Source organism: Streptopelia decaocto (genome assembly GCF_964273445.1).
Source record: "Streptopelia decaocto genome assembly, chromosome: 24".
In the NCBI taxonomy this organism is placed as follows: Eukaryota; Metazoa; Chordata; class Aves; order Columbiformes; family Columbidae; genus Streptopelia; species Streptopelia decaocto.
In genome coordinates, this window is record NC_138679.1 from 4064423 (window position 1) to 4084159 (window position 19737).

The following is a 19737-nucleotide window of genomic DNA, read 5'->3' on the forward strand; positions in this document are numbered from 1 at the left end:
CAACAAAATTGGAGTTGTTTGCTCACTTGTGTTTTGTTTTTTGGGTTCTTTTGGTTTTTTAAACTGAGATTCTTGCTCAAATTTTCAGCGTTGAGGAAGCAGCTGAGCAGAGCTCTTCATCACCACACTAACGATTCCAATCTTCTCAACAATCAAGCCCAAAGAGCTACGAAATAAATTGCTTTGTGATCGTATGTCAGTGGAGAAATCAACTCCACAACGACAAAAAGACTAATGGACTGTACTAGAGGCTTAGGAGAGGAATAAAGAGCAAACGAGAGCATCACCACTAAACTCACGGTTTGCTTCCACCTTCCAAAACTCCAAAAGCAGAATTGGGAAAGGAGCAGAAAAGGGTGATGTTAATAAAGTTAATAATAAGTGATAATAATAAGTGTTAATAATAAGTGATAATAAAAGGTGTGGGAAAACGGCTGGAGAGAGACCTGATAGCAGGGTGCAAAATTCAGAGTGGCTTAAGGAGGAACAGACTTGCAGGGCCAGGACCAGGAGGTGTCACAGGCAGATAAGAAGTGATGCTGGCTTAAGATAAATGGAGGAAAGTGGTTTGGTTTGGGGTTTTTTTCAGGCAATTACAGGGGAATTCTAACAGAGGATGTTGTGAATTGTCAAAAATCAAGGTACAGTTTCTTGGAGCCCAGGATAGAGGAGGATCATATAGGATTGCCCTGTTCTTATACTGTTCCATAGACACTTACGGATGCTGCCAAAGCTTTGAGGCACAAAGTCACCCAGGGCAAGAGCTGTCGATCCACTCTTACCACTTTGCAAGCCATCCGGACAATTATTCTAAATGTTCGCGTTGGTTTTGGTTCAGGATTGTGCTGCAGCACCGTTTCAGCTGGAGCCTCTGCGTTCCATACTGCGGTTTGGTGGCCTGCGGGTTGGTCAGGACAGTGAAATATCATCCATTTGATGAGCTGTTCTGAAGCGTTGGTACCTCCAGGACGATGCAGAAACACTTAATAAAGAGGGTTTGGTCCCCCCTTTCTTAGTCAAAAGGAGCGTGGAGGGTAACGCGTGTCTGATGTCACTGTGGGGTGTAGGTATGAAGGGCTCTGGTTGACTTAGAAGGTCATAAATATAATACAAATATATAACCCAAAATTGAGGCATGGCAGCGCTAGACAGATAGAAAAGGGGTACATTTGTACCTCCCACTTGATCGCATCTCCGCAGCAACAATTCCTTGAGATTGATAATGAAAGCGCGATTGTAAGGAGAACACCCCCTTTAAAACAAATAATTGACAAAAATAGATTTTCATATGTAGATGACTTCTCTGGAGGGAATGAAGCCAAGGAAATTGCAGTCTGGAGTCCAGAAAGCCTGGCTGCACTCCAGCTCCCATCTGTTGCTAATTTGAATGGTCAAATTATTAAATTTTTAATGAGGCACCAAGCAAAATTTATTAAGGAAATATGCACACTTAGGAGATGTCTAAAGCCCTTTCACAGTCTATGTATGGGATCCCATCTTCCAGGAACCGTGTCACAGGTAGTTGTCCTTCAGAAATTTGGTCTTTGCTGGTACTTTTCTTGAAAAAACAGAGAGAAAGTGTCTTCCTCACCAAAAGCTGAGATTTTATCCTGTTCCCTCTGTCGAGCTTACTCAGCCCTACAATAACAGTGTCCAGTGGTAGGATCTGGATCGGTTCCACCTTTCCATCTGCAGGTAAAGTTCTCATTAAAGAGACTGCAAGAAATACCAGATCAGGCTTTATTTTGGGAATCCGTCAGAAACTTTCCACCTCTACAGAAGAGGTTTTTTAACACAGCAGGGCCACACGTATCTGGTCCTTTACCGATCAATTGGAGCTGCAAAAAATGGCAGCTCAGCGCCTGACTTGACCTCTCCAGAAACAGTTTTGCAAACAGAAAATACTCAGCATAGGACTGACATGAGCTGCTCTCACAGCATCTGTCATCAGCCTCATCCATGCACTGATCTTCCTCCTTTCCTTTCCTTTCCTTTCCTTTCCTTTCCTTTCCTTTCCTTTCCTTTCCTTTCCTTTCCTTTCCTTTCCTTTCCTTTCCTTTCCTTTCCTTTCCTTTCCTTTCCTTTCCTTTCCTTTCCTTTCCTTTCCTTTCCTTTCCTTTCCTTTCCCTTTCCTTCCCCCTTCCCCTTCCTTCCCTTCCCCTTCCATTTCCTTCTCTTACCCCTTCCCCCTTTCCTTCCCCTGCCCTTCCCCTTTCCCCTGTCCTTCCCTTTCCTTTCCCCTGTCCTTCCCTTTCCTTTCCCCTTTACTTTCCTTCCCCCCCTTCCTTCCTTCCCCTCCTTCTTTCTTCCTTCCTTTCCTTTCCTTTCCTTTCCTTTCCTTTCCTTTCCTTTCCTTTCCTTTCCTTTCCTTTCCTTTCCTTTCCTTTCCTTTCCTTTCCTTTCCTTTCCTTTCCTTTCCTTTCCTTTCCTTTCCTTTCCCTTTCCCTTTCCCTTTCCCTTTCCCTTTCCCTTTCCCTTTCCCTTTCCCTTCTTCTCTTTCTTTCCCTATTCATTTGCAGGCAGATCGTGCCTGGCACACCCGACCTGCAGATTTCTTATCTCCGCAGCGTTAGATTCGGTTACTACCCGTGCCCGCTTGTCTCGAGCGGCCAGCGCGGAGGGCGAGTGCTCCAATTGCAAAAGGCACCGAGGAACCAGCCCGGAAGCGTCGAGGTGTTCCCATTCATCACCAGAAATCCGACTCCTTGCCGTGTTCTTTGTTTTCCAGCCCTCGCCGCCCCCACCCCACCGAGGCTCTGGAGCACCACCCTGGACTAGGGACCAGGCTGGGGCTCCAGCGAGTCTTATCGACCCAACCCTGCGCCCAACACAGGCCCCAGATGTGCTCAGAAGAGGAAGCGTCACAGGAATAGACCTCAATCCCGGTTTCCATGTTTGGCCGGTTGTCCCAGAGATCGTCAGGAATCCCCATGGCCAACGAGCGGTCATTCCTGACACTTCCAAGCCGCAAAGCCTTGGGGAGTTACTGGGTGGGATCTCTGCCATTACACATGCTCTCACGCTGAGCCGCGCTGTTGCACTTGCAAACGGCTTCCTGAAAACATCCCTGTAGGCATTTTTAACTCTCCTCATTAGTGTGTCTGGGATGGAAGTTGGGGTACGATTCACGGTTGCTGTGGACATCTGCCTTCACCAACGGGCTGCGTGGCGTCCTGCTTGAAGGGGAGGGACAATAAAGTGCATTAAGTGGGTTCAAGTACTTCTGGTTCAGCCGAGCCAGCACAAAACCCGTATTTTTGTGTGTGTTTATCCCCAATTCCAGCACTTGGGGTGCTAAGCTGTCCAGGGATGCTTCACCTACCCTACTTAACCCAAGCTCGCCTTGCCAGAACCTGTCTCAGCTCCTACAAGAGGTAATAAAGAATGATGCACAGCTCTTTGCCAACCATGGCTCTAATTTATGCCAGAAATGCAGCTTGGTCTTGTTAAAAAGAATAATCAGTTGCAGACTATTGAAAATTACCACTATGAGGCTATCAACCATTTATGCACAGCAGTTGGAAGGCACCGGCTCTGCTGCTCAGTTTCTGCAATGCTACATGAAAACAACAGAAATCTTTAGCAGGGAAAGCGTCCCTGGGACATACAGCATCACTCAATGCTATTATTTTGCCTGGAAATGGCAATTTCAGCAACTCAGACTGATTTCTTCGAAAGAGATCTCCAACCAACCATTCCACAAGCAAGGACATTTTTCAAATGTCGTGTAACACCTGAATTGCAACAGCATCTGAACCTGCTTACAGCTTCATTTCCAATTTAAATTACTGCTTTGCTGCAGGAAAAAAAACCCAAACATCTAAGATTTTTCCTCCCTTTTAACTGGTTCTCACTGTTCCTTTGGGAAAAGCACTAGTTTTTGGCAAAGAAGCACTTTGTTTGGAAGTTTTCACAAGAAAAAGGGTAGTCTTCCCCTCTTGTCTAACATCCATCTACACGGTGGAGTGGTACCAAGTCAATGACCGTTTGCATTGGGAATTCAGATCCTTGGGTAAAATGCAAAAAAGCAGGAACAATTCCACTACTTTCCTTGCTATTTAAAACCACAATCCTAGAAACACGAATCCGCCTTTCAGCCCGTCCCTCCTCTGGTACCGTTTGGCTGGAATCCCCTCACGAGCCAAGCCATGGGCCGGGTGAATTCCTTCTTTATCAAATAAATAAGAGCGGCGAGGAAGAAGAGATTTCTGTTGCTTTGCTAAAAATCAGAATTCCTTCTCATAATAAACAATGCTTTCACTGAAGGCCTTTTCTTCAAACAGTGAGGACAAACGTTGCTTGTGAGTCCCCCCCGGGGGGACCTCGCTGGGCTGAGGTCGCCATGACACAGGCCCCAGGCCTTGGCCTCCTTCCACATCGCTTCCCAAAGCTCCAGCGAGCCCCTCTAGGAAAGCAAGGAGGGTGGATATCAAGCCTGATATCTCTTTTTCTCACTCCAGTGAACGATTTCCATCAGCAGGAGGTTTGCCCCCTGCCCAGGCCTTGCAATTCTGTCTATCTGGGACCTTCTGGGGTTTTTGGAGGGGAACAGGAAATGAGAGCCGATGCAACAGGGCAAGGCACTAAGCTGGCACTAAACATTTACCCAAAAATGTTTCCAAATTCTGTCTGCCTGCCATGGGAGTGTTCCCCAGAGAGCCCATGGCTGGCTGTGCCCTCTGGGACCTGTCCGGAGAGCAAATTAAATGCTTAATAGAGAAATTCACGCCCTGCTCAAAGGCCACGAACATAAGGGAAAGTAGAGGGTGTTTCAAAGAGATGGGCCAAATTTCAGAGATGATTTCAAACTGGGACCGTCTTTTTGAAACAGCCCAGGAGCAGCACCCAAAAGCCACCGGCCGAACAACCAACGGAGACGATGCAACCACGATTATTTCTGAGCGCGGGGGTTTCCCAACCCCGACCGCGGGTCTCGCACACAGCGACGCTCCGGCTCTGCGGAGCCGCTCGGGCTGTGCCGGTACGTGACGGATTTGGCGGGAGGGGGGACGGCGGGCGCGGGGAGAACAGCGCGAGGGTCTCCGTCAAGGGCTCCTTTCTCATGGAATACTTTCTCCACCTAGTCATTTCCTTACCTCATACAAACACAGCCACATTCCTCATGTTTAACTGTTTGGACTTTTGCAGAAAAGAAAAAGCTGGCTGGAGCAGTTTATAAGGCCAGACATTCCAAGTGCTGAAAAAACATATTCAAAGGAAACAGTAAAGGGAGAACTTTTTAAAGTTTTCCTGCCCTATTTTTACAGTTTCCTGTCAAAGTCTTAGCCTGATGAAACCTGAGATAGAGGTCCATGCACATTTCTCCTCCAAGGGCTCTCCACTCCAGCAGTACCTGAAGCACAAAGCGCACACACGGCTGACACTCATGCATTGACCTCCAAACGTGCCGCACTGACCGCGATGTGACATTCCGCCACGCTGCTCACAGCCCTCGCAGAGAGAATCTCCACATTTGGGTGAAATGTGAGGCCGTGCATTTATCTTCATGCCACTTTTCTCCCGCAAGGATCAGCAGGATCGACAACATCAGGATCTCTTTGCTCACGGACACCCCTCTCCACAGGATGAGGGACAGAAAGCCACATGTCACTGCATCCAAGAGAGATGAAGGTCAGAAGATAAGACAGTCACCTCCCGCCCAACGCAGGGCACGCAATGAGGTGACAGCTGCAGTGACAAGAAGGTCCCAACCTGTGATGGTCTGGCCTCCTCAGCTCGCTCGGCTACAGCCGACTCAAATCCTCCTGTCTTTCTTGGTGGCAACACAACACATACGGTTTGTCTATGGACAAGGTCAACTGGTGCATCTCTCTGCAAAGACCCACTTTGCAATGACTTTGCCAAATTCTACCTACCCAGGCTAAGCAGTTTTGGACAATTCCAGTCAAAACAACTCCTGTCAGGTTAAGATAAATCTTGGGAATGCTACTTCCCTGAAGGTTTCTGGGGGAAGTTAATTCCAATTGCAGAGGCTGGTTCCCGTTGTGCACAGTGAACCTCTGAACACGCTGAACACCAAGCAGAAAACGAAGATATTAAGTAGCTGTTTTGGGAGTCCTGACCACCCGCTGGCAGGGGGAGATGTAGCCTGTGATTGTCTCATTACAGATTGTACCATAAAGCCCACGGGCATGCAGGAAAATTATACATGCAGGATGCATCTACATCCCATCGGCGCTCCCAGCAGACTGTGACTGGCTTTCTGCAGAGGGAAATGTGGTTTTGCAGAACTATAATTACTTTATCAAGGAAGCCTGTCTGCAGGAGGAAAATGGCAACCTACAGTTGAGTATGGAGTTGAACTCCGCTCACTGGGACGTTTATGCCAGACCTTTCTGCATAAACACAAACAAGTTGTAGCAGTAGATGTCGGAGCTCTTCGGACTACAGTTCATTATCAAAATGCTTTTCCTACCAAACGTAGAGAAATGGGAGCTTACGCCTCACCTTCAGGGACTGGGCTCTTCTCCCAGGCATCAGCAATAGGACAAGGGGCCATGGGCTTCAACTCTGCCAGGGGAAACTGAGGCTGGAGATGAGAAAGCAATTCTGTGCAGAGAGAGTGGTCAGGATTGGAATGGCTGCCCAGGGAGGTGCTGGACTCAGCGGCCCTGGAGGTTTTGAAACTGAGATTGGCCATGGCACTTAGTGCCATGATCTAGTCAATGGACTGGAGTTGGACCAAGGCTTGGACTGGATGAGCTCTGAGGTCTTTTCCAAGCCAGTCCATTCTGTGATTCAGCGGTGGGCCGAGGAGAAGGAACTCCATCACGTACCTCAGCTATGAGCTCTGCTTTATGTCTTAACATCTGGATCAGCAGAGCACTAGGAAAAATCAGCTGAACGGCTGCTTTCTAACGAGGATGAGAAATCTCTTTGTAAACACAGTCTTTTGTTAAAAAATCTCATCTGGGGGGAAGAATCTTAACCCTGCCAATAGCATTCCTCAGTCCCACAGCGTGCACGGACCTCAGGCACAGCCAGAGGTTATACGGAGGAGATATTTCTGCCAACCTGAACAAAAATCCTACTGGGCAGCTCTAATTAATGAATTTGATGTCTCTTCCTCCAAAACGCAAAAGTTCAGATTAAAGAGCCGAGTTATCTCAGATACCATTGAATTTTCATTAACTATTTGCTGCCCCTTTCTCACTGGCATGATGTATGTTCTTGCGTGCCTTGGCTCTGGGGGGGGTTCCAGCTGTAGGTATGAAATCATCACTTATGGAATCAAATACATATATCTCCACTGCTGACTGGACTAGGAGCAGCATTTTGAAGGTTCAGGGCTGTGACCTGGGGTGGACAGGAGCGAACAAAGGGACCACGTTGCCGTTGGCTCCGTCCTACTACGCCCTTTTGACGCACGCACAGGGATCAGACACATCCCATGTGGCTGCTTCATTTCTCCTAAGCCTCCAAATAAGCCTGAAAATTTGGGAAAAAATTAAAATCATTATGAAGAGGAAACAGAAAAGCTGAGACAAAGCCACTCATAATAACCCTTCTCAGGACTGGGGGTGGAGAGGCCTTAAAAGTAAGAGTAATATTCCCACCATCTGGGAATCAGAGCGGATTAAAGCGCAGTTCATGGTGAGACATGCGCTAGCATCCATCTGTATGGTACGAGATGGTGGTTTTGATCATGTATTCTGTTTATATATGGCTGGGGTGTCTGTCACGAGAAAAGCTACGGCTGGAGGGAACGCCAGAGAGCATTTTGGATTCCTCTTTCCCTTTGGCAAGACTGAGAACCAGAGTTAGACTGAACCAATGTTTGTACAATTTGCTCCTAAACACCTACAGATATGAAAACCCGCATCCTCCTTACACAATTCTTCTAGTGCTTAAATACATGAGGACAATGGCTGAGTGGCAGTTAGATTGATAGAAAGTCAGTGAAATGAGGAGGATGAGAAGAACTGTTGTCCTATACAATAAGGATCTTTGGGAAATCGATATAGCCTATAAAAATATGCCAATCTGGGGACTTGTATTAGTCTGACTCACTGTTAACAGAGATTTCTTCCAGGACTGGAATTGTACGTGTTATAAGGACCCCTGGATTCACATGATACCAAAATCCTTTGGAAACATTGGCACAGACACATTGTGGAGGCTCATAAATCCTCCTGAACGCACATCAAAGGAGATCCTCACGTTATGTATATGCTAAAATATAAAAAGCTGGACCTTGGTACAAGCAGAATAATGAAGATACAGGAAGAAAACAGATGTAGATTAGCAACAGCTTTAAAGTAAAAGGTACTGAACAGTGATTACGATGCTATCTGTCCTTTATCCTATGTACTATGTCTTGTTCACACCTGGCACCTGCTCTTCCCCCTCTGGTTTCACAGAATCCCAGAATCCCAGAATGTCAGGGGTTGAAGGGCCCTGGAAAGCTCATCCAGTGCAATCCCCCCATGGAGCAGGAACACCCAGATGAGGTGACACAGGAAGGTGTCCAGGCGGGTTGGAATGTCTGCAGAGAAGGAGACTCCACAACCCCCCTGGGCAGCCTGGGCCAGGCTCTGCCACCCTCACCCCCAAAAAGTTTCTTCTCATATTTAAGTGGAACCTCCTGTGTTCCAGTTTGAACCCATTGCCCCTTGTCCTGTCACTGGTTGTCACCAGAAGAGCCTGGCTCCATCCTCCTGACACTCCCCCTTTCCATCTTGATCCCCAGGAATGAGTCCCCCCTCAGTCTCCTCTTGTCCAGCTCCAGAGCCCCAGCTCCCTCAGCCTTTCCTCACCCGGGAGATGCTCCACTCCCTCCAGCATCTTGGTGGCTGCGCTGGACTCTCTCCAGCAGTTCCCTGTCCTGCTGGAACTGAGGGGCCACAACTGGACACAAGATTCCAGGTGTGGTCTCCCCAGGGCAGAGCAGAGGGGCAGGAGAACCTCTCTGACCTACTGACCACCCCCTTCTAACCCACCCCAGGTCCCATTGGCTTCCTGGCCACAAGGGCCCAGTGCTGGCTCATGCTCATCCTGATCTGGTGGCCTACAATAGGTGCCCACAATAGTATCACCCTTGCCAGCCTGCCCCTTGACTTTCACCCATAGACTCTCACCTCGCTCCTCATCATGCCTGGACAATAGTCAATGCATTGTAGTTGCTCTCTCACATAAAGAGCAACTCCACCACCACGCCTGGCTGGCCTGTCCTTCCTGTAAAGGACACAGCCATCCATGACCACATTCCAGCCATGTGTGCTGTCCCACCATGTCTCCATAACTGCCACCAGATCGTCATCTCCTGCCCTAACAGAGGTTTCTAACTCCTCCTGCTTATTCCCCGTGCTGCACACATTGGTGTGCAGGCATTTCAGAGAGCGAGCTGAGCACACCCATTTCACCCAGGGCTATGGGAGGCCTCCCCGCCTTCATCAACTCTAGAGCGATGCCCCACTGATGCAAGCCCAGCTACAACCCCATCCCCCTTCGAGTCCAGTTTAAAGCTCTCCAAACGAGCCCTGATAATTCCTGTCCCAGCAGGTTTGTCGGCTGAACTTTTGGAAACCTGGCACCATCAAGAGGAGGGGCCAAGCAGATAGAGCAAAGGCCTTCTGACCCAGCCACGCCATAGGAACCACAGAAAATCTCCACCAAGATCAAGCACGTTACTCTACAAGCACGTTACTCTACTCTACGTTTCTTTCATGACAGACAGCAACTGGCATCCATGAAGACTTCGACATTTTGGATGGAAAACAAGCTGTTTAAACCTCATCCTCGGAACACAGGAGGAGCCTCCACACCTTCACCTCACTCAAATGTTGTAACTTTTTACAACAAATTTTTTCCTACTTGAAGGAGGGCGAACTGAGAGACATGACATCAAAATGTTTCATTTTGCTGCAAAACTATTAAAACAAAATTGGCCTCTCTCCCCACAGATTCATTTTTTCTGTACTGCGGCTTTTCCTCCGACACTGATGTAATGCGAGTTCATGTTACCAAAGGCTGCTGGGGTTATACAACACATTCACTAGTTCTTCATCCCTGAAGATGTCAAGTAGGAGGAGGAAATGATGCTAAGATTCGCTGAGTACCGAGCTATTAAGGTATTTACCTCTAAAGTGGCGTATTTCCTGAATGAAGTGTGAAGGCGGTCAGATTGCTCCATCACAAAGCAGCCTCTTACTGCAGCCCCGCGCTGCTGGACACGCAGTTTCTTGAGGCTACGGCAGCACAAGCTGTTGCTTTAGCCTTCAGGAATTTAGTTTATTATAGATTAAAAGTGAAATTATCTGCTTTTCTGGTTGTAGCAGAATTAAAACCCTAAATAAATCGGTTCTTTGAAACAAGTCAGTACCTTTGCATGGTGCTTTTGCTCAAGCGGTACCCAGCCGTGCTGAGAGCATCACCACGGAGCCTTGGGCTGAAACCTACAGATGAAGCCAGTGGGTTTTTCAGGCTCTGCTTTGAATGAATCTTTCTTAAATATATACATATATATATATCTATCTATATATCTTCAGGAATGAGACTCAGAACTACACCAAGAGCTACAGATGATCCATGTTGCTTCCAAGACTGCTACTTGAGTCTCCTGTTACTAGAGACTTCCAAGGATGCTTCTAAACATGTCAAATACCATGGCTGCTTTAAATGGAGAAATGGAACAGAAATTCAGCAGCACTCACGTCTCCAGTAAGTCTGGTGCTTGGAGACTTCATCTTAACAGGCCTTGTGATGGAGCAGGAATTCATTTTCTCCTTGGAAGGGTTAAGTTCTTTGCTGTCACGCTCATTATTCTCGGTAGGTCAGTCCCAAGCACCTCACCTGGCTGCAAACTCGCAGCCGGCCCAGCCAGGAGCCTCTTTGAAAAGTGTAACTTTTAACATCTCTCAGCAAAGCAAAGCGCTCTGTTTGTCTTGGCAGGGAAGACCTGTGTATACACAGCTGGAGAGCTTGTTTTGTCTCTTAGTACAAGTCTGGACTGAACCAAATCTCTAAAGGCTTTGTAAAAATGCTCTCTTTATTTAAAGAATTTTATACATTACAAGATGTCTCCAAAGTCTGCCCCTGCTCAGACCCCTGGCTCTCCCACCCCCTCCTCTACAGAGGACAGTTGGATTTTTCAGTCCCTTCTGCATCCAGAAGTTTCTTTAAGAACCCTCCAGCTTTCCTTTCAAACACAGCCAATGCCCCTATCGATTCACGAGCCTCAATCCTTCAGATACCCGCGAGCGAGGAAAAAAACCCCAAAGCAGCTCTACAGACACAGTGCTGGAGTTTGGGTTTAGGAGAAGGAGTCTCATAGAGTTTTCGAAAGACAAAGGCTGTTATCATCACACCTTTCCAAAACTACAGCGATTAATATCCGCGTGTGCATGTGTGTGTGCCCACATATGTTCGTGTGTTAGAAGAAGACAGAGAAAAGGATTAAAGAATATATATATAACCACAACGCTCCACCGATATCTGTGTTTGCAGGAGAGCACAAAGAAGGAGACTGCAACAACAAAAGGTTATTTCAGTAAATGCGTGTGGAGGCTTTTAAAGAGCTTTCCCTTCTCTGCGTCCAATAAATGCGAAGCTCAAACCACAGCAGAGGCCTTTTACGGGGCACCTGCACCATTAGGTTCAAGTAGATAGTTTTGCAACGCGGGGAACGTTGCACAAGTCTGTGGAGCTGTAGTATTTCTGCTGGCCGCTGTTCAACAGGGCCGACTGATGCCTGGGTACCGGAAACCAACTGTTGTTTCTATCTCACCCTCTAAACCACTTTGCCAAGAATCCCAAGAAAAGGGAAAAAAAGTAAAGGCAAGAACTGTCCAATTCTTGGACATGGAGTTAAAAAGAATTAGTCCGATCTCAGGAAAGCGAGAGGCTAGAAAAGCAGGATATGTCCAGGGTGCTTTGATCTTAATCCTGGGAGTCTGCACGTTGGCTTCGTGTTTCGGTTTCATTTCTGCTCGGTGCCACTCTGACTCTTGCCAAAACTCCTATCGGAGCAGTGCTGTGAGATGTCTATTGAAGCCAACAGGAAAGGGAGAAATGTCGTGTCTCAGCCAAAACCTCAGTGCCCAAATGTAAACCTGATCTACCCGCCCGGCACACACTGGCTGGACGAAATACAGCGAAGCCACATGTGCCGAAGAGCCACACTCTGAGCTGGTGAAAGCTGTGGTTCTTACTGGAGCTGTTCCGATTCAAACTGGATGAGCAGCTGGCATCGAACCGCGTGAGGTTTTCAATAAACCAGAGCTGGCTTATGTTTCCCTTCAAAACACTTCTACTAAAATAAGGTTCTTTCATGGAAAACCTTACGTTCTGGTCATAATTTTCAAGTAAATCTAGTACTAAACCATACAAATCGTTTTGCAAAGGTCGGAATATTGACTTTTGGGGTTTCAGGTCCACGTTCATTTTCAAATTATTGGCTGTTAGCATTGGTGACATCATTAGTTTCAATTTTTGATGGAACATGGTATTGACCTCCTTCGCCCAAATGTAACTGTCTCCTGAAGCACACGGGACAGGTCAAATTCAGGCAATATACTGACTTGCTGCAGGAATTTGACTTTTAATACACATCCTTAAATACACAACTCCTGTCGGTGATAACATGATGAGAACGTGTTCCTTACCTCGCTCGCACTGCGGACCGGTGAACCCATAGACGCAAGCACAGCGGTTGGGCCCGATGCATCGCCCCCCGTTCTGACAGCCGTTCTCACAGACAGCTGCGTTGGAACAGAAAGAGGAATCAGTGACTTCTGCTCAGAGTGAAACCACAAGGTGAGACGTGCGGTGCTGGCGGGACTTGGAACGTCATCTACTTCATGTTGCTCACCCATCAGGAGTCTCCTCCACACAGCGAACATACAGAGAAAAGGCTGATATTTTTGTTCCTGGAAAATTACTTCCTGTTTATGAATGAAACCATTTATAAAAAGGCCATAAACTCTTATTTCACTTGAGAGGATTTCCTGCGCTCTGGAATCTCAGTTCACTCGGGTCAGCTTTGGGATTTAAATGTCAAGGTCAAGATGAACTAATACAAATGAGAAACTGCATAAAGGCAAATGCTTAACGAATGACAACAGTGAAACGAGAGGAGAGGAGACTACTCAGCCATTTAATCCCACTTACCCAAAGCAAAGAGGAACAGTTTGATCAACACACAAGTATTCATTGACTTAAAATTAGACCTGTTAGAGCCTTAGTTGAAAACCTGCAGTCAACAGTCTAGGACTGAAGTCAAAGGAGTAGGTTGCTAATTAGGTTCTGTGCTGAGGCTGAGCTAATTGAACGGGATGCAGCAACACTTCTGCATGGGACGTGAGCGGTTGCTGGTTGTCACAGGTGCCACTGACCTATTAAAGTGGGGATTGGACTGGATGATCTTTCGAGGTCGCTTCCAATCCCTGACACTCTGTGATTCTGTAAATCTCAGCGGCTGTAATGACTAATGAGAGGAGTCCTGTTATGACACTATTAAAGTTCCTATGCAGAGCTTCACTCTCTGAGCTCCTCAGTTGCCAACACTGATGCACTGAATCACAGAACCATTTGGGTTGGAAAAGAACCTCAAGATCATCGAGTCCAATCATCACCCCAACCCTGGCACTGCCTCATGTCCCTGAGAACCTCGTCTCATCTCATTAGAGAAAATGACCTGAGATGCCAGACTAAAGCTGCACTTCACAGTGACCTTCTTCTCATCCCTCAGCACCCCACAATCCCTGGGGATTGTTCCAAATATACAGGTAGCCCATAATCACAGCACAGCCAGGTCAGAGTCCCCAGCCCTTTGGGGAAGAAATTGTTCCTAAATCCAACCTCAACCTCCCCTGGCGCAACCTGAGGCCGTTTCCTCTGCTCCTGGCGCTTGTTCCTGGGGAGCAGAGCCCGACCCCCCTGGCTCCAAGCTCCTTTCAGGCAGTTCAGAGATCAGAAGGTCTCCCCTCAGCTCCTGTTCTCCAGCTGAACCCCCAGGTCCCTCAGCTGCTCCCATCAGACTTAATAATGACATAATAAAGATAAGAAGAATATAATCTCATTAAATGTCTACAGCAATCTTATCTGACACCTCAGCCCTCAACCAGGCAGGTGCTGCTGCATTTCTCAGCCTTCAAAGGCTACACCCGACTCTCTATTGTTCCCCACCCTCTCAGCGCTGTCCTGCCAATGTCTGAACCATTCCAAAAACTCTACTGAGGATATTATAGGTGGAGCTGGTAGCAGCACATAATTAAGGTTGCCTAGTGCATTCCACTATAAGCCCTGGTTTGCTTTTACTTATAATTTTCCCAAGCTTTAGCTGTTCAGAATGAAATTTTCCATATGGTGCGTCTGCCTTTAGTTGAACCTTTGGAAAGTTTCAGCAAAAATGAATCTGTCAGAGCTGAGGATAAGTTTAGGGGAAATATGGTGTTTCGCCCATCTTTAAATAAATTCTCATAGACTTCATGGAGAAGTTCAGTGATTCTGACTCTGATACAGGGATTTGCCTGGAAAGTTCTATTTGATCAGAGATTTTTTCAAAACCATTGCTAATTAGACACTTATTAACGATGACGCCTAAACTGTCTGGTTAATTCTGCAATGTGCATGAGCAATGATTTTAAATTGCCAAATACCTTTCATGGGAAACTAGGAGAGAGAAATTCAATTTCTCTCTATGAAATGCTTTGACAAAACAGAAAACCAAGTCATAAAACATTGTAAAATTACTTTTGAAGACTATACTGAGGTTTCCCTATAGAAAGTCAGCATTGTCAAATAAACATCTAAAAAATGACACACCCCCCCCGCCACCCAAATAACCTCTCTAGTCCTGAGAACCTGAACCCAGCCTTAGCCAGAGCAGGTTTTGTAGGTACTTACGCTGCCCACAGTACGTTCCAGTGTAGCCCTTCTGGCAGAGACACGACTCCTCGTTGCAGCTTCCGCCGTTCATGCACCTCACGTTGCAGGTTTGAACTGTGGAGAATCACAGAATCCCAGAATGTCAGGGGTTGAAGGGCCCTGGAAAGCTCATCCAGTGCAATCCCCCCATGGAGCAGGAACACCCAGATGAGGTGACACAGGAAGGTGTCCAGGCGGGTTGGAATGTCTGCAGAGAAGGAGACTCCACAACCCCCCTGGGCAGCCTGGGCCAGGCTCTGCCACCCTCACCCCAACAAGTTTCTTCTCATGTTTCAGTGGAACCTCCTGTGTTCCAGTTTGAACCCATTACCCCTTGTCCTATCACTGGTTGTCACCAGAAGAGCCTGGCTCCATCCTCCTGACACTCCCCCTTTCCATATTGATCCCCACGAATGAGTCTCCCCTCAGTGTCCTCTTGTCCAGCTCCAGAGCCCCAGCTCCCTCAGCCTTTCCTCACACGGGAGATGCTCCACTCCCTTCAGCATCTTGGTGGCTGCGCTGGACTCTCTCCAGCAGTTCCCTGTCCTGCTGGAACTGAGGGGCCACAACTGGACACCATATTCCAGGTGTGCTCTCCCCAGGGCAGAGCAGAGGGGCAGGAGAACCTCTCTGACCTACTGACCACCCCCTTCTAACCCACCCCAGGTCCCATTGGCTTCCTGGCCACAAGGGCCCAGTGCTGGCTCAGGGTCACCCTGCTGTCCCCAGGACCCCCAGGTCCCTTTCCCCTACGCTGCTCTCTAATAGGTCATTCCCCAACTTACACTGATCCTGGGTTTGTTCCTGCCCAGATTCAAGACTCTACACTTGCCCTTGTTCTATTTCATTCCATTTTTCCCTGCCCAGCTCTCCAGCCTGTCCAGGTCTCTGATGGCAGCACAGCTTCCAGTGTCAGCCACTCCTCCCAGCTCGGTGTCACCAGCAAACTTGCTGGAAAGCAGAATTCTTCTCTTTATAAGAAGAGCAGGGAAATATTACACGAGGATGCAATGAGTTGGCTGCGACAGGAGACGAACACCTCCCATGTAACGTGTGTTCGAATTACCATGGTTCTCTTGTGGCAAACAGTTTTTAGAGGATACAGTTTCTTTGGTGGAGGAAAATCATCAAGTTTTAAGACACTTCTTTTCCCTTTACAACTATTATGTGGCCTTATTTGCAAGATTTAATACAAGAGAGCTTTTTTAAGAAATTTGAACAGAAAAGCACGTATTGTCTATTCTTCCTATGTTAGAGTTCAGCTTTTCACACTAGATTACGACACACTGAATGTCACTAACACACTGTAGGAAAACAATAGCAATAAATAAGAGTAGGGACATTTTATACTGATGTAGCCACAAAGCCAGTGTTTGCTTTAACTGTTGCATCACTACTCAATGTTTAAGGAACGTGGTATTAAAGCAGAAGAGCCCAGAATGGCACATCTACTAAACACTGGGTTACAAACACAGGTCAAACAGCTTTAATTCTTGACCAAAGGGCCTGGAATGATGCATTTTTCCTTTGTAAGATGTGACGATTCCAACTGCAAGTGCCTGGGGTTGTAGCGGGTTCTGTGAAAGCTGTTTCTGTCGGCATGTACACCATGGTTTGTGTCTGCCAGGGGTAGGAGGAGCGGGACTTGGCGGCTGGAAGAAGATGGGGCTGGATGGGAGCGGATGCTCAGCTGTGCCGATGTCTCCTCCGCAAAGTTCCAAGCAGGGAAGAGCGAGGTGTCTGTCCAAAAGGCAGCAGGACTCACAAGTGTCCGATAGGGACAATTATTTGGTTGACGCCTTGTTCATAGGAAGCCCGAAAGGAAGCGGGAAGTCGCTGTGTTCAGAACGCTCGGCACATGTGCTGTACATTTAATCCACAGTGTGGTTTGAATTAGTCGTGATGTCTACTATCCTTCCTATGGCTCTACGGCCAGAGATCAGGCCAAATTTAGATGAAAGCTTAATCATTAAGGAAACTAAGCTTGAGGCTTCAAAGCATTGCCCGGATTGTCAGACGGGAGAGCGGCCTCTCTGGGAAAAGGCGCCGTTTCCAACACACACTCACCCCTCGCTACAATTAATCAGCCCTGGGAAAGCAATTACACAAAGCAAAGCTGGGAGGGCTGCCCAGAGGTAGCGAGGAAGCGTCTGTCTGTCGGAGCTGTCCGTCTGTCGGAGATCTTCCCTCCGCAGCATCCCGAGCCTCGCGGGCGATGCATTCACCAAGGGGTAATGTTTAGCAAAGCTGAGAAAATTGGCAAGTTTTCAGGGTCTGGACATAAGAAGAGCCCTGATGCTCATCCAGAAACTTTCCAACTAATTAGCAAAGAGTATCCCTAGACCTACAGAGAGTAAGTCCCATCTCTTCTGTTTCAATCCCAAAAGCCCTGAGGTCCCATCGCTGTCTGACTTATCTCCGAGTCTCACACTGTCAGAACCCCCTGCAGATTTGGAGCGCAGGAGAACATCTTTCAACCAAGAATTTAAAGGCCTGTTACGCTTTGTCGGGTTTTTCCAGGGTAGCAGAGACCAAAGTTCCAGGAAGAAGAGAACGACAGCTCGCCCTAGTTCACTTTTCCCGTGATTGGGCTGGATTGGATTAGTTCTACAATTTGTTTTAAAGGATCAGTGGCTGCAGCTGTTCTGCCATCAGTCGTGGTGTTTGCAGGCAGGTTTTCTGTCTGCTTACTGCCTGCTACTATCTAAACAGTCACTTGCAAATGACTCCTAAAATATCTTTACTCCCCAAAGTAGGAAACCAAGCTTTTTGTTATGACAGAGAGGCAGAGTGGCTTTTATTGCCTGTGGAATGCACAATTTGTCTGCTTTACCTCCCCTGAAGCGTTCATGATAAATGCAGATCCAAACATCCCCACAATGAATGCCAGATTTGAGGAAGCCCCTGCAGAGGAACGGACCCCCCCTCTCCTCCAGCACACGCTGAAATCCACGCCAGGCTCAGGGGAACGCCAGGTCTGCGCCCAAATGTATATACAGCTTACAGCATTCCTTACATTCCTCCGTGATTGCAAACATATGGACCCTCGCTCCAGAAACCTTTGTGTCTCCAGCACCTTCCTCCCAGCAAAGCGAAGCGCGGGGAAGGTTTGCGGAGCAGCGCTCGCTGGGGACATCGGCGGGGCCGGAGCACAACGTGGCACTTTGGAAACAGATTCTGGGAATTTCCTTCTCGGAGTCACACCCCGAATGTGGTTTTGAGGTTTGGGGGGGGGGGAGGCTGTGCTGATTCTCTGGCCTTCAGTCAGATGCCTGCAAGTCACTTTATTAACAATAGCTTGCCTACAGATGGGCAACAATGGAAAATTTGTGGGTTGTCTCTAGCAATGGCCATTGGAGACCTTGAAAGGTTCCACAGAATTCCATCAAGAAGAGGAGGCTTAGAGGCTCAGAGCTGAGCTCAGCACTCTCCAGAACTACCTGAAGGGCAGTTCTAGCCAGGTGGGGATTGGGCTCTTCTCCCAGGCATCAGCAATAGGACAAGGGGCCATGGGCTTCAACTCTGCCAGGGGAAATTGAGGCTGGAGATGAGAAAGCAATTCTGTGCAGAGAGAGTGGTCAGGATTGGAATGGCTGCCCAGGGAGGTGCTGGACTCCCCGGCCCTGGAGGTTTTGAAACTGAGATTGGCCATGGCACTTAGTGCCATGATCTAGTCAATGGGCTGGAGTTGGACCAAGGCTTGGACTCGATGAGCTCTGAGGTCTTTCCCAACCCAGTCCATTCTGGGATTCATCATGTCACTGCAGTTTGCTAAAAACGCTGGGAAATTCTCCCTGGCATCTGAATCACAGCCTAAGAACAATGTCATATTTTTTATTTCCATTGGAAAAAAGTACTTTTTTGGTTAAGAAAAGCAGTGACAGATTTAATTCTGCTTCAAAGAACACCCAGGGTTGGATGGACTCTCTGGCAGCAGTTTTGCTATTTGCTGCTGTGAGATGTGCTTTTTGAAGGATTTCTCACACCAAAGTAGCAGAAATTGCAAGGAGGTTGTCAGTTTTCTCCAGGTATCAGGAGCAGTGAAGACCCTTAGTAAAAGCACCCCAAGAAATGCAAGATTTTACGACTACTGCCCAATTCAGATTAGAACCTGGCTGCCAAAACACAAAATATTTCAGAGATGCAAAGAGAGACGTTTCCTTTTGTTGTGACTGGGCATTTTTTAAGTGAGTACGTAACCACTCCAGAGAGAGGAGAATCACCAGCAACGTCCTCTTACCTCCAGCTGAGCCACAGTTGGGAGACAGTTGTCCATTGGAGCACGTACACATGTTCGGCCGGGAACAAAACCCATCGCCACAAGAATTCCTGCAAATTGCTGGAGGAGGAAAAGGACACAGTGATTAGCACAACGTGCTGTGAATTTGCTCACAGATGTGGTTTTGGCTGCCGAAAGGGTGTGAATTTGTCTCTTTTAAGAAAAATAACCTGGGAAGGAAGCTGGGATGCTTATTGAGGACACTGGTGTGGGCAGCACCACAGTGGGGAGGACAGACTGGGTGGAGATTTTTGAGCAGGGCCTGTGGCGATAGGACAAGGGGTGATGGTTTTAAACTAAAGGAGGGAGATTCAGGCTGGACATGAGGAAGGAATTGTTGGCCCTGAGGGTGGTGAGAGCCTGGCCCAGGTTGGCCAGAGAGGTGGTGGATGAACCATCCCTGGAGACACCCCAGGCCAGGCTGGACGGGGCTCTGAGCACCCTGAGCTGGTGAAGATGTCCCTGCTCATGGCAGGGGGGGCACTGGGGGAGCTTTAAGGTCCCTTCAACCCAAACCATTCTGTGATTCCATGGTTCACAGAGAATTCCTAGACACACATTCCTTTTATCAC

The 19737-nt window shown here is 47.8% G+C and overlaps 1 protein-coding gene across 1 annotated transcript in view; it reads right to left on the minus strand.

Moving 5' to 3' along the window:
- Nucleotides 1-19737, minus strand: part of FBN3 (fibrillin 3) — a gene marked incomplete at its 5' end in the record, with an annotated part of 92838 nt that overhangs the window by 56768 nt on the left and 16333 nt on the right. The window contains 3 exons of the mRNA XM_082071837.1: nucleotides 12624-12719; nucleotides 14866-14961; nucleotides 19127-19225. Coding sequence (XP_081927963.1) covers nucleotides 12624-12719; nucleotides 14866-14961; nucleotides 19127-19225 — 291 coding nt within the window. The remainder of the gene's footprint in view (nucleotides 1-12623; nucleotides 12720-14865; nucleotides 14962-19126; nucleotides 19226-19737) is intronic.